Source organism: Somniosus microcephalus, chromosome 1 (assembly GCF_052327205.1).
Source record: "Somniosus microcephalus isolate GS21.2 chromosome 1, FLI_Smic_1.0, whole genome shotgun sequence".
In the NCBI taxonomy this organism is placed as follows: domain Eukaryota; kingdom Metazoa; phylum Chordata; class Chondrichthyes; order Squaliformes; family Somniosidae; genus Somniosus; species Somniosus microcephalus.
The window spans coordinates 404639942-404652814 of NC_140987.1; the positions used below are offsets into that span (position 1 = coordinate 404639942).

Below are 12873 nucleotides of genomic sequence, written 5' to 3' on the forward strand. Positions count from 1 at the left end.
GGATACATGCTGGCGGGGGGACCAAGTGGAAGGCAACAGGTGAAAAAGGTGAGAGTCTTACCCTCGCTGTCGGAAATGGGGTCGGCAGATGCAGTGGTCACAGGACCAGACAGACGTCCTCCAAGAATCTGGTGCACTCTCTCCTCCAGATCCGTGAGAGTGACCACTTGTGGAGGCCCGCCACCGGTTCGACGCTGCTCCTTTCGGATCGTCGCCAGCTTGGACTGCAGGGGAAAGAAGGGGAAGTTCTGTAACATGATGCCTTGAGAGATAATCTCATTCCCCCCATGGTGCAAGAGCCCTTGCATGAGGCCTTGAGAGATCATCGCATGCCCCCCATGGTGAAAGAGCCCTTACATGAGGCCTTGAGACATCTGTCCATGTGTGTGGCCAGAAAGGGCCATGGGTGCTTGCTGGCAGATGGCCATTGGGGCATCATTGCAACAGGGTGCCCGAAGTCAGCTGCAGATGGAGGGAATCGGAAGTTTGGTAAACCATCACTCACCCTAACGATCCGTGTGAGGTCGTTGAATTTCTTCCTGCACTGAACAGGGGTCCTGGTCGCCATGCTGCTGGAGTTGACCCTCACAGCAACCTCCCTCCAAGATCGTCGGTAAGCCTTCTGATTCGGCCTCTTGCCATTGTCCGGATACAGGACATCTTGACGGCGCTCAACTGCAGCCACCAACTGGTCCAGAGCCTCAGTGCTGAAGCGCTCTGCTCTCTGTCTAACCTTCTCCATGCTCAACAAGTTTCTAACGCCAGAGAAGGGCGAGCGCCGAATCTGAGGCTTACAGGGCGTTGGGTGTTGAAGCTCAGGCTGACTGACCCACCCCTTTAAGAGCCGGCTGGCGCCTGGAAGTCTCGTGGTTTCCCGTAATTGAGATCACCTGCGCTGCGCCCGTCTGCGTCGATATTGAGTAGCGCCTGAACTTTTGCGCCTTAGGAGCACCGTGCAACGGCTGAATTAGCGCCTCAATCCCCTTTGGGGGCGATGCAACCCAATATCTCGCCAGGCAGCGATAAGTTTCGTCTGGCTATAAACTTAGCGCACCGCCAGTTCTAGCGCCTCAAGCGGGGCTATACCCAATTTCTAGGCCATAGAGACATCCAATTCTAGGGAGAGTATGCTGTAGCACGAGTTGTGACTTCAGCTCTCCTAACATGTTTTGAGTTCTTTTTTTAGAAAAATAGGAGCAGGAGTAGGCCCTTTGAGCCTGCTCCGCCATTCAATATGATCATGGCAGATCCTCTATCTCAATACCATATTCCCACTCTCTCCCCATACCCCTTAATGCCTTTTGTGTCTAGAAATCTATCTAACTCCTTAAATATATTCAGTGACTTGGCCTCCACAGCCTTCTGTAGTAGAGAATTCCACAGGTTCACCACCCTCTGAATGAATTTCTCCTCATCTCAGTCCTAAATGTCCTACCCCATATCCTGAGACTGTGACCTCTCATTCTAGACCCCCCAGCCAGGGGAAACATCCTCCCTGCATCCAGCCTGTCTAGCCCTGTCAGAATTCTATGCGTTTCAATGAGATCCCCTCTCATTCTTCTGAACTCTAGTGAATACAGGCCTAGTCGACCCAATTTCTCCTCGTAGGACAGTCCTGCCATCCCAGGAATCAGTCTGGAGAACCTTCGCTGCACTCCCTCTATGGCAAGTATATCCTTTCTTAGGTAAGGAGACCAAAACTGCACACACTACTCCAGGTGTGGTCTCACCAAGGCCCTGTATAACTGTAAGTAAGACATCCTTGCTCCTGTACTCAAATCCTCTTGCAATGAAGGCCAACATACCATTTGCCTTCCTAACTGCTTGCTGCACCTGCATATTTGCTTTCAGTGACTGGTGTACAAAAACACCCAGGTCCCTTTGTACATCAGCATTTCCCAATCTATCACCATTTTAATAATACAATACCTTTCTGTTTTTCCTACCGAAGTGGATAACTTCACATTTATCCACGTTATACTGCATCTGCCATGTATTTGCCCACTCACTCAACTTGTCTAAATCGCCTTGAAGCTTCTTTGCATCCTCCTCACAACTCACAATCCCACCTAGCTTTGTGTCGTCAGCAAACTTGGAAATATTTTACATCAAATTACATTTGGTTCTCTCATCCAAATCATTGATATATATTGTGAATAGCTGGGGCCCAAGCACTGAACCTGCGCTACCCCACTAGTCACCGCCTGCCACCCTGAAAAAGACCCATTTATTCCTACTCTCTGTTAACCAATTTTCAATCCATGCCAGTATATTACCCCCAATCCCATGTGCTTTAATTTTGCACACTAACCTCTTATGTGGGACTTTATCAAAGGTCTTCTGAAAAGCCAAATACACCACATCCACTGGTTCTCCCTTGTCTATTCTACCAGTTACAACCTCAAAAAACTCCAGTAGGTTTGCCAAACACGATTTCCCTTTCATAAATCCATGTTGACTTTGTCTAATCCCGTTGATATTTTCTAAGTGTCCTGTTATCACATCCTTTATAATGAACTCTAGCATTTTCCCTACTACTGATGTTAGGCTAACCGGTCTGTAGTTCCCTGTTTTCTCTCTCCCTCCTTTTTTAAATAGTGGGGTTACATTTGCCACCCTCCAATCTGTAGGAACTATTCCATAACCTATAGAATTTTGAAAGATGACAACCAATGCATCCACTATTTCCATGGCTACCTCTTTTAGTACTCTGGGATGCAGATCATCAGGCCAGTTCAGATTTAATTTTGTGAATTATATTGTCATTAGACTAAATACCAGTACTAATGGAGCTTATGTTCATTTATGAGCCTTATTGTTCAATTTTTAATTTTATAGTGTCCGTATTTATTTTGTGCTTATCAAGCTGAAGGATGTCAGTGCTCAGGAATGGAACATTTCCTCCCCCCAATTTTGAGCATTTGTTGTTCATATCAAACACTTTTTTGACACAAACAGTTGCAAAGTGAAGCCCTCCACTTTACCTCAACAATGTGCCGTAACTTCAGTTTGAGATACCTGCCCCTACTGCACTAGTATGATTCTTTCCACTTCCTACTTTAGCCATCCTTGAATGAGACTGCTAGCCTAATGTTAAGTTGTGCTATATTATGGCAAGTTTAATCTTATGCACTCGAACTCATTTCACTTAATAAAAAATAAAAAACCAAAAAACAATGCAGTTGACAAGAGAATTTTCTGTAATAGTTCAGGCTGAATTCAAGCCTGGGTCCCAGAAGCAAAAGGACTGTGCACTATAACTCACTGTCGCCCTGTCCTCCTGAACCTCTGTTGAGATTTTGCTGGTATTTTGGATTTAGCATTAAATTCTAGCTCTGTGGGTGAAGAGAGAATGGTTTTACTCTTCTACAGGGACACGGGGCCTGTGACCGCAGGAACACAAAGCAAGCTAGCTAACTGACTGCTGCTTTCCTGGGGCCCACGTGCGTATAACCTGTGCATGTTTGCTGCTTTTAAATAAGATTGTCTGATTGTTCCTGTGCAGATTTTTGTACACCTGTCTCTGTTTTTTATTTAGTGTGAATGACATTGCTATCTTGTGTGCGGAGCTGACTGCCTATTGCAAGGCTCTCAGCGCGGAGTGGCTTGGTGTGCTTAAGGCACTCTGCTGTTCATCCAATAATGGGACTTGCGGCTTCAATGATCTTCTGTGCAATGTTGATGTAAGTACTCTTTCATCAAACAGGTCGTTAACTTTTTAATCTTTTTTGGGGTTAAATTCCTCCTTTGACTTGTCTGCATGCTCTTTAGTTAAGGTAATCTTTATTAGTGATCACTGCCACAAAGTAATCTCTGTGGTCAGCTGGCTAGAGAGATGAGGCAAAAGAGCAACTGAATGCTGCATCTTGAGGGGAGCACATTGCTTAAAAATTGGAGGCAGACTGATTGGATAACTGTTCAGTTTGTGGATGATCGCCTTAATAGTGTCACTCAAAGGGTGACTATAGAAAAAGTTACCAGGAAAGGTGTGGTAAACCACTATTATCGTTCACAACCGTTCACTATTGTTACACTGTTATCACTGTTTACACTGTTGTTATCACTACACAAGGTTACCTCTTGCCACGCACGCTGTTATACCTAGGCATACCTCAGCTGACTCCGCCCATGGCTCCGCCTGCTTGCCCAGGTATAAAGGTGACCGCTTGGCTAGTATTCTTCCTTGTTGGAACTGATCACCCACGAGGGTGGGCTCTGTTATTTAGCCAATAAAAACCTATAGTTACTATCTTAACTCGTCGCTTTTCATGGAATGAATTGATAGGTATATCAATTTTATTGGCTAAATTTTGAAATGACTGACCAGCCCCAGCAGCCGACTTGGCTGCCAGCCCTCCGATCGCCGTACCTGGATCTAAACCCACAGGCAGCGAATTCAGCCCTCGACTTCGATCACTGGCTGAGCTGCTTTGAATCCTACCTGGTAGCCTCCGGTGTGCCATCGGAAGCCGACAAACTAAGAGTTCTGACCGCCCAGGTGAGCCCTAAAGTATTTGCACTCATCCGGGACCTTACTACATACGAGGAGGCCCTCGACCTGCTAAAAGAGCAGTACCGGAGCCCAGTAAATTCAATGTATGCCAGACATCTCCTAAGATCCTGCTCGCAACAGCCAGGAGAGTCTGTAGATGAATTTTTACGGGCGCTACAAACACTCGGCAGGGACTGTGACTTTAAAGCTGTATCGGCTGCACAACATGCTGAAGGAAATATCTGTGATGCCTTCGTGAAAGGCCTTCGGTCCGACTACTCACGGCAAAGACTGCTTGAATCAAAGGACCTCGACTTGAAAGCAGCTACAGCCCTCGCTCGCTCCCTGGAAGTGGCCCATCGGGACCTCGAGGCGTACTCCGGGTACAGTGCTGCGCGACCGTGGGACTCGGGCCCGACTCCGGCCGCAATACCCCTCGCACCGCCGCCCCTGGGTCCTACTACGGCATCGGTGTCCCGGAATCGATCGGGACCGCCACCCCCGGGACCTGCTGCGGCAGCGGAGCCCCGCGATCGGGCCGCCAGCTGCTATTTCTGTGGCCAGGCGAGACATCAAAGGGCGCGCTGCCCTGCAAGGAACGCGACCTGCTCCGGCTGCAGAAAAAAAGGCCACTTCGCGAACGCCTGCAGAGGGAAAGCCACAGACGCCAGCAGTGCCTCATGTGAGTTGTGGGGGCGGCCATCTTTGATCAAGGCCACAGACGCCAGCAGTGCCTCATGTGAGTTGTGGGGCGGCCATCTTTGATCAAGGCCACAGACGCCAGCAGTGCCTCATGTGAGTCGTGGGGGCGGCCATCTTCTCCGCCATTTTGTTTGCCGCACTCGGCCGCCATGTTGTCTCCAGACCCGACCACCGCCTCACCTGCCGACGACAGCAGCTCACTCAGCCATACACTGGCCTCCGTCACGCTTGACCAAGCTCTCCCGCATCATCTGTCCAGGTCCATGATGGACATTGAGGTAAACGGCCACGCCACGACCTTCCTGTTTGACAGCAGGAGCACGGAGAGTTTTATTCACCCAGACACGGTGCGCTGCTACTCCCTCACTGTCCGGCCAACGCGCCATCAGATCTCGCTGGCGTCGAAGTCCCATTCAACAGACGTCAGCGGATACTGTGTGGTGACCCTGTCGGTTAGGGGCACGGAATATAAAAACTTTAAACTTCTCGTCCTGCCCCAGCTCTGCGCTGCCGTCCTACTAGGGCTGGATTTCCAATGCCACCTCCAAAGTGTCACTTTGGCATACGGTGGACCCCTCCCCCCACTCACAGTCTACAACCAGCAGTTTTTAAACCGCCCGCCGCATACCACCTGCGGCCTCTCCACTCTCAACGTCCCGCCCCCCTCCTTGTTCGCTAACCTCACCCGCGACTGTAAACGCGTCGCTACCAAGAGCAGGCGGTACAGCGCCGGGGACAGAGCTTTTATTAGCTCTGAGGTGCAGCGTCTCCTGAAGGAGGGCATCATCGAGGGGAGCACCACCCCCTGGCGTGCCCAGGTCGTAGTCGTTAAGACCGGCAATAAAAACCGCCTGGTCATCGACTACAGCCAAACCATAAACCGGTACACCCAGCTGGAAGCATACCCCCTCCCCCGCATATCTGACATGGTCAACCAGATTGCACAGTACCGGGTATTCTCCACCATCGACCTTAAGTCGGCCTATCACCAACTCCCTATCCGCCCTGAGGACCGCCAGTATACCGCCTTCGAGGCGAATGGCCGCCTCTACCACTTCCTTAGGGTTCCCTTCGGCGTCACCAATGGGGTTTCGGTCTTCCAAAGGGAGATGGACCGGATGGTTGACCAGAACGCGCTGCAGGCCACGTTTCCTTATCTAGATAACGTCACCATCTGTGGCCACGACCAGCAGGACCACGATGTTAATCTGGAGAAATTCCTCCGTACGGCCCAACGGCTGAACCTCACTTACAATAAGGAGAAATGTGTGTTTAACACCTCGCGCCTTGCCATCCTCGGCTGCGTAGTAGAGAATGGAGTCATCGGCCCCGACCCCAAAAGAATGCGCCCCCTCATGGAGCTTCCCCTTCCCCACTGTCAAAAGGCACTGAAGAGAACCCTGGGGCTCTTCGCTTACTATGCCCAATGGGTGCCCAATTATGCGGACAAAGCCAGACCCCTCATGAAGTCCACCTCCTTCCCCCGGCAGCAGAAGCATGCGCAGCCTTCTCCCTCATAAAAGGAGACATTGCGAAGGCCACAATGCACGCAGTGGATGAGTCCATCCCTTTCCAAGTGGAGAGCGATGCATCCGACTTCGCCCTAGCTGCAACCCTTAACCAGGCGGGGAGACCTGTGGCCTTCTTCTCAAGGACCCTCCAGGGCCCTGAGATCCGACACTCTTCTGTCGAGAAGGAGGCCCAGGCGATTGTGGAAGCGGTACGACGCTGGAGGCATTACCTGGCAGGCAAACGATTTACCCTCCTCACCGACCAGCGTTCGGCTGCTTTTATGTTCAATAACAAGCTGAGGGGCAAAATCAAGAACGACAAGATCTTGAGGTGGAGAATTGAGCTCTCCACCTACGAGTACGATATCTTGTACCGGCCTGGTAAACTCAACGAGCCCCCAGATGCTCTATCACGAGGTACATGCGCCAGCACGCAAGGTGATAGACTGCGGACCCTCCACAACGACCTCTGCCACCCCGGGGTCACTAGACTTTACCACTTCATTAAGGCCCGCAACCTGCCCTACTCCATCGAGGAGGTCAGGACCATGACCAGGAACTGCCAAGTCTGTGCCGAATGCAAACCGCATTTCTATAGGCTGGACAGAGCAAGCCTGATCAAGGCCACCCGCCCCTTCGAGCGCTTGAGCATCGATTTTAAGGGGCCTCTCCCGTCCTCTGACCGTAATGTGTACTTCCTCAACATTATTGACGAGCACTCCCGTTTCCCCTTCGCCATCCCCTGCCCAGACATGACCAGTACCACGGTCATCAAATGCCTGAACGACCTCTTCGCCTTGTTCGGGTTCCCGAACTATATACATAGCGACCGGGGCTCATCCTTCATGAGCGAGGAACTTCGCCAGTTCCTGCTCGCGAGAGGTATTGCTGCGAGCAGGACCACCAGCTACAACCCCCGGGGGAACGGCCAGGTGGAAAGAGAGAACGCGACAGTTTGGAAGGCCGTCCTCTTAGCCCTAAAGTCTAAGGGCCTCCCAACCTCTCGCTGGCAGGAAGTCCTCCCGGCAGCGCTCCATTCCATCCGGTCACTGCTTTGTACCGCCATTAACGCCACCCCTCATGAGCAAATGTTCGTTTTCCCCAGGAAGTCGACTACAGGAACCTCGCTACCAACATGGATGACTTCTCCGGGGCCCGTCCTGCTGCGGAAGCACGTGAGGACCCATAAAACGGACCCCCTGGTCGAGAGGGTGAACCTCCTGCACGCCAACCCCCAGTATGCCTATGTAGAATACCCAGACGGGCGGGAGGACACAGTCTCCTTGCGAGACCTCGCACCCTCGGGCACCCCTGAGACACCACCGTTATCCCCCACCACTCCCCCAAATCCAGCTCCTGTAGGCGGCATGCCGGAACCCCAGGGGCCTTCGTCGACCACGCAGACACCAGTATTAACATCGGATACTGCACCACTGCCGCCGCTGTTGCGCCGGTCAGAAAGGCTTACGAGGCCTCCTGATAGACTGACATACACGAACTGGTAGTACACTTCACCCCGCCGGACTCAATTTTAAACAAGGGGTGAATGTGGTAAACCACTGTTATTGTTCACAACCGTTCACTATTGTTACACTGTTGTTATCACTGTTTACACTGTTGTTATCACTACACAAGGTTACCTCTTGCCACGCACGCTGTTATACCTAGGCATACCTCAGCTGACTCCGCCCATGGCTCCGCCTGCTTGCCCAGGTATAAAGGTGACCGCTTGGCTAGTATTCTTCCTTGTTGGAACCGATCACCCACGAGGGTGGGCTCTGTTATTTAGCCAATAAAAACCTATAGTTACTATCTTAACGCGTCGCTTTTCATGGAATGAATTGATAGGTATATCAAAAGGTTATGAAACAATTGGATTAATTTCTGGAGAAGAGAAATGATTAAGGATACGTTGAGAAGGTTGGATTGAGATCTATTGGGCTTTAATGCCTGTTACTAAAAGTTCTACTTTCTCTTCTCCCCTCACTTTCAATCTAACACATTCACTGGTTGAGAGTGTGGTTAGTGACCCAGCCTGTGCCTGTATGTTTTCAATAATGTCACTATGTAGCCTGTCAATATTGGGTGCATAGGAGCAGTTTAAATTGGCTTAATAACCAGGCGTTAAAAATGGCTTTTCACTTCTAGAACCTGGATCTAATTCCAGCCCAGACAGAAATGATGAAAGATTCATCTGCTGACTTTGGAAAGGATCTATATGAAATGCGCTTGGGCCTTTTCAATCCAGTATCTGCAGTAGACCTCTACATAATTCACATTCTATTGTCAGTCTCATTCTGGCCACAAGGATGACTGGTGTAGAAAATTGAAGTGTCCAACTGGCTAAGGAGGAGGTGCTCCTCCTGAAGTTAGGGTTAAAGTACATTGTAGGGTCAGAGTAGAGTGAGCTTGACTGCATCTAACCAGTACTGTACTGACTTGCAAGTGGTTGATGGGGCAGGGTAGAGAGCTGACTTTCACTCTATCTAACCAGTGCTGCATCTGACATAAGAGTACTTTATGGTGATAGAGATGCTGTGGAAAAAGTATTCCCCAGTATAGACAACTCACACCCTTAATGGATACAAATATTTATTTAAAAAAATAAAATTTTTCTAATGGCCAGCTGAGAAATCCAGCTGAATTTGTGGACTTGGCATTTGAGGAATTGGGGTGGGGGGGTGAGCTCATGCCGTTTCAGCCCGTGCTTTAACATATTAATATGCCCCTGTGGCCTTTCTCCACCTCCTACATTTGGCAGGTGGTGCTGATTTCTCTAGCTGTGCTGGGCTCCTTTATGTAATAGAGACCTAGAGTGGCTCATTGGGCTTTCTTTCCTGTAACAGGCAAGCTTAACAGCAGATGATCTACAGTGCCGTTGGTTCCTTGAACATCAAACTGCTTAAATTAAGGAGTTTAGCCGAAGGGGGAAGAACCACATGTCTACCGTCAACTGCACTCTCGTGTAAAAGCATGCCTCCATTACAGTCTCACCTTTACCACCACCCAACCCACATTCACCCCTTTTGTTACTTCTGAACAGGGTTTTTCCACACTGGCCTCCCAATCTCCACCCTATGCAAATTCTAACTCATCAGAATTAAAAAAAATTTTTTTTTAATTCTCTGGATGTGGGCGTTGCTGGCATTTATTGCCCATCCCTAGTTATGCCAAAGTTAGGGGTAGGATGTAGCTGAGTAGCTTTCTAGGCCACTTAAGAGGGCATTTAAAAGTCAACCACATTGGTGTGGGACTGGAATCGCATATAGGCCAGACCAAGTATGGGCAGCAGGTTTCCTTCTGTAAAGGATATAAGTGAACCAGTTGGGTTTTTATGACAATCCGGCATATTTTTAAAATTTCATCATTGGTGGCAGAACCTCTGGAATCTCTTCCTAAAGTCCTCCTACTCACCACTTCTCTCCCCACTTTCAAAAAATGTCTTAGTCGTTGACAGCTCCATCAGTTACCTTGGCTATCTTTCTTCCCAAACATAGAAACATAGAAGATAGGAGCAGGAGTAGGCCATTCGGCCCTTCGAGCCTGCTCCGCCATTCAATGAGATCATGGCTGATCATCCAAATTCAGTACCCTGTCCCTGCCTTCTCCCCACATCCCTTGATCCCTTTAGCCTCAAGAAATATATCCAACTCTTTCTTGAATATCGATGTCTGCTCCCTGTTTTGTTTCTTTTCTAAGAGCTTGCATTCATATAATACCTTATTATGTCACTCAGGAAGTTTCAAAGTACTTAAAACAGGAATGGTGCGGTGCTATTATTAAATACCACAATGAATCACTGTGCTGTGCAATCATTGTTATTTGGCAAACATGGCAACGCTTTTGCATGCAATAATGTCGGCCACAAATAACCATGAGATGAATGATCAATTCATTTGTTTTTAGTGGTGTTTGGTTCTAGAAAAATGTTTGCCAAACACTGGGCGAACTCACGTGTTTTTCTTTCTATGAATAGTGTTATGGGGTCTTTAATATCTACCTGAACAATAACAATAAAATGAAGCAAGACATCTCTGAACACTTTATAATAAGAGGTAAAGGATAATGGACACAGAAACAGGCAGATGAGCACTCATTTAATGTTTTGTCAAGGTTGGCATTCACTCCCACATTGGAGTACTGTCCTGGAAAGGGATATGAATCCATGACCACCTGACTCAAGAGGCGAGTGCTACCACTGAGCCTAGCTGACACTTGTACTTCAGCAGTAAGCATTCTGTGAGATAAATGGCTTCACTTTTGATGGTGTCTAGTAACAAAGCTCTCTCCCTCTTTTTTTTTCTCAGGTGAGTGACTTGTCATTCCATGACTCTCTAGCAACATTTATAGCTATTTTAATAGCCAGACAATGCTTGCTGCTGGAGGATTTGATTCGCTGTGTGGCCATCCCATCACTCCTTAATGCAGGTAACCATCTATCTTAGAATCACCACTTTTGAAAGCGCCAAGATGAGATATATTCCTGTCTGTAGTTGAAGTATAGAATTAAGAATGTGTCTATCCACACTATACACACTTTTATTGTATTTATGAACATTAACCCCTATCCGTGCTATCAGTGGCAGAGGTGTTTTATTCAGTAAACATTCTTTATTTAAAAAAAAAACTGTTTAATCATTGGCTAGCTTTGGAGAGCCTGTAGAGATATAATTGGAACAGAATTGTTATCTACTCTTGAAACTTGAAAACATTTTACTTACTTATTTCGGCTCCTGCGTCGCTTGCTTTTTCAGTCCTCTCTGGAAGGCAGAAATTCAGGCTACTGTGCAGTTCCACAGGCAGGGGCAAATTTTTCATGTACTTATAGTTTCACAGTGAGTTGTGTTGTAGGTTGAACAGTACTGACCTGGTATGAAAGGAACTATTCCCTTTATTTTCCTGTATCATCAAAGTGATGATAAGAATATTTACTAATGGGTTACATGCACTTTTGCAGTCCTTCCTTTCACCCTGCCTTCATAATTCTCCACATATTAAGTACTATTCAAATTTTTGTCAATAAGATGAAAATTGCAATGAGAGTCTCATCTGAGCCTTGATTTTTTGAACAATGTGCGCTGTAACCTGTGCCTTCCTGTTATGTGTAGTGTATAATGCTGTCTTCATTTTTGTTGATGGATTTTTTTTTAGTGGATTGCAGCTTGGGAGTGGACAATTCTAATTCAACAACGCAATAGATTACACCTTAACTAGAAATAGAGTGAAAACTTCGTTATTTCACCATTATTGAAGGATAATTGAGAGTCTCCAAATGTTGCTATTACATGCATGATATAACTATATCCTAAGCACGGGAATGAAGATAAATGTAATACAAATAACAAAAGAAACATTGTTGTTTTCACTAAAGAAATTAGATGAAATGGAAACATAAGAAACTGTGCAATTAAACGGTGTCTTGCAAAATGCTTTGTCCAGCAAAAATTCTGGTGAATCATAAGAGTGTGGATAATGAAGGTTCCATAGTAAAGGACTTCCAGTTCCTTGCAAATTTGCACGTTATTGTTTGATTTTTACAGATGGTATTTAATAATAGCACCACATCATTCCTGTTTTAAGCAATAATCCAGATGAGGTATTAAACTAAGGTCTAGCTGCTGGTTCAGGTGGTTGTTAAATTCCAATGGCACTATTTGAAAAGAACTGGGAGTTCTTCTGGTATCCTGGCCACCATTCTTCCTTCAATTATTACCACCAAAAATTAAATTAACTGGTCACTTACCGTGTTGCTGATTGTGGGACTTTGCTATGCGCAGATTGGCTGTCATATTTGCCTGGTAACAACACAACAGCAAAAGTACTCCATTGCCTTTGAATCACTTTGGGACATCCTGATGATGTGGTAAGGTACTATATGAATGCAAACTTTTCCTCCTTCCTTACTCATTCACTCACTGAATCAGAAACATCTCAAGGGAGCTTCATATAGAATTAATTAATTTGAAGTAGTGACAAATGACTTGCACCTGAAATGTTAACCAACCTTTCTCTTTCAGCTGCTGACTGAACTTCTGTATGCTTCCAGCAATGTCTGTTTATATCAATACATTCTGATAGAGGAGGCAAATTGTAATATGGTTGCATACTTTGTGTATTTTGCTGCAGCTATGCTCCTGCCATGCTTGAGTGTTTTACAAAAACACAGAC

The 12873-nt window shown here is 47.3% G+C and overlaps 1 protein-coding gene across 2 annotated transcripts in view; it reads left to right on the forward strand.

Annotated features, from left to right (window-relative positions):
* Positions 1-12873, forward strand: part of med12 (mediator complex subunit 12) — a 168861-nt gene that overhangs the window by 90523 nt on the left and 65465 nt on the right. For both annotated transcript variants that reach the window (XM_085998362.1, XM_085998370.1), the window contains exons 22-23: positions 3539-3683; positions 11013-11133. In XM_085998362.1, the coding sequence (XP_085854488.1) occupies positions 3539-3683; positions 11013-11133 (266 nt within the window). The remainder of the gene's footprint in view (positions 1-3538; positions 3684-11012; positions 11134-12873) is intronic.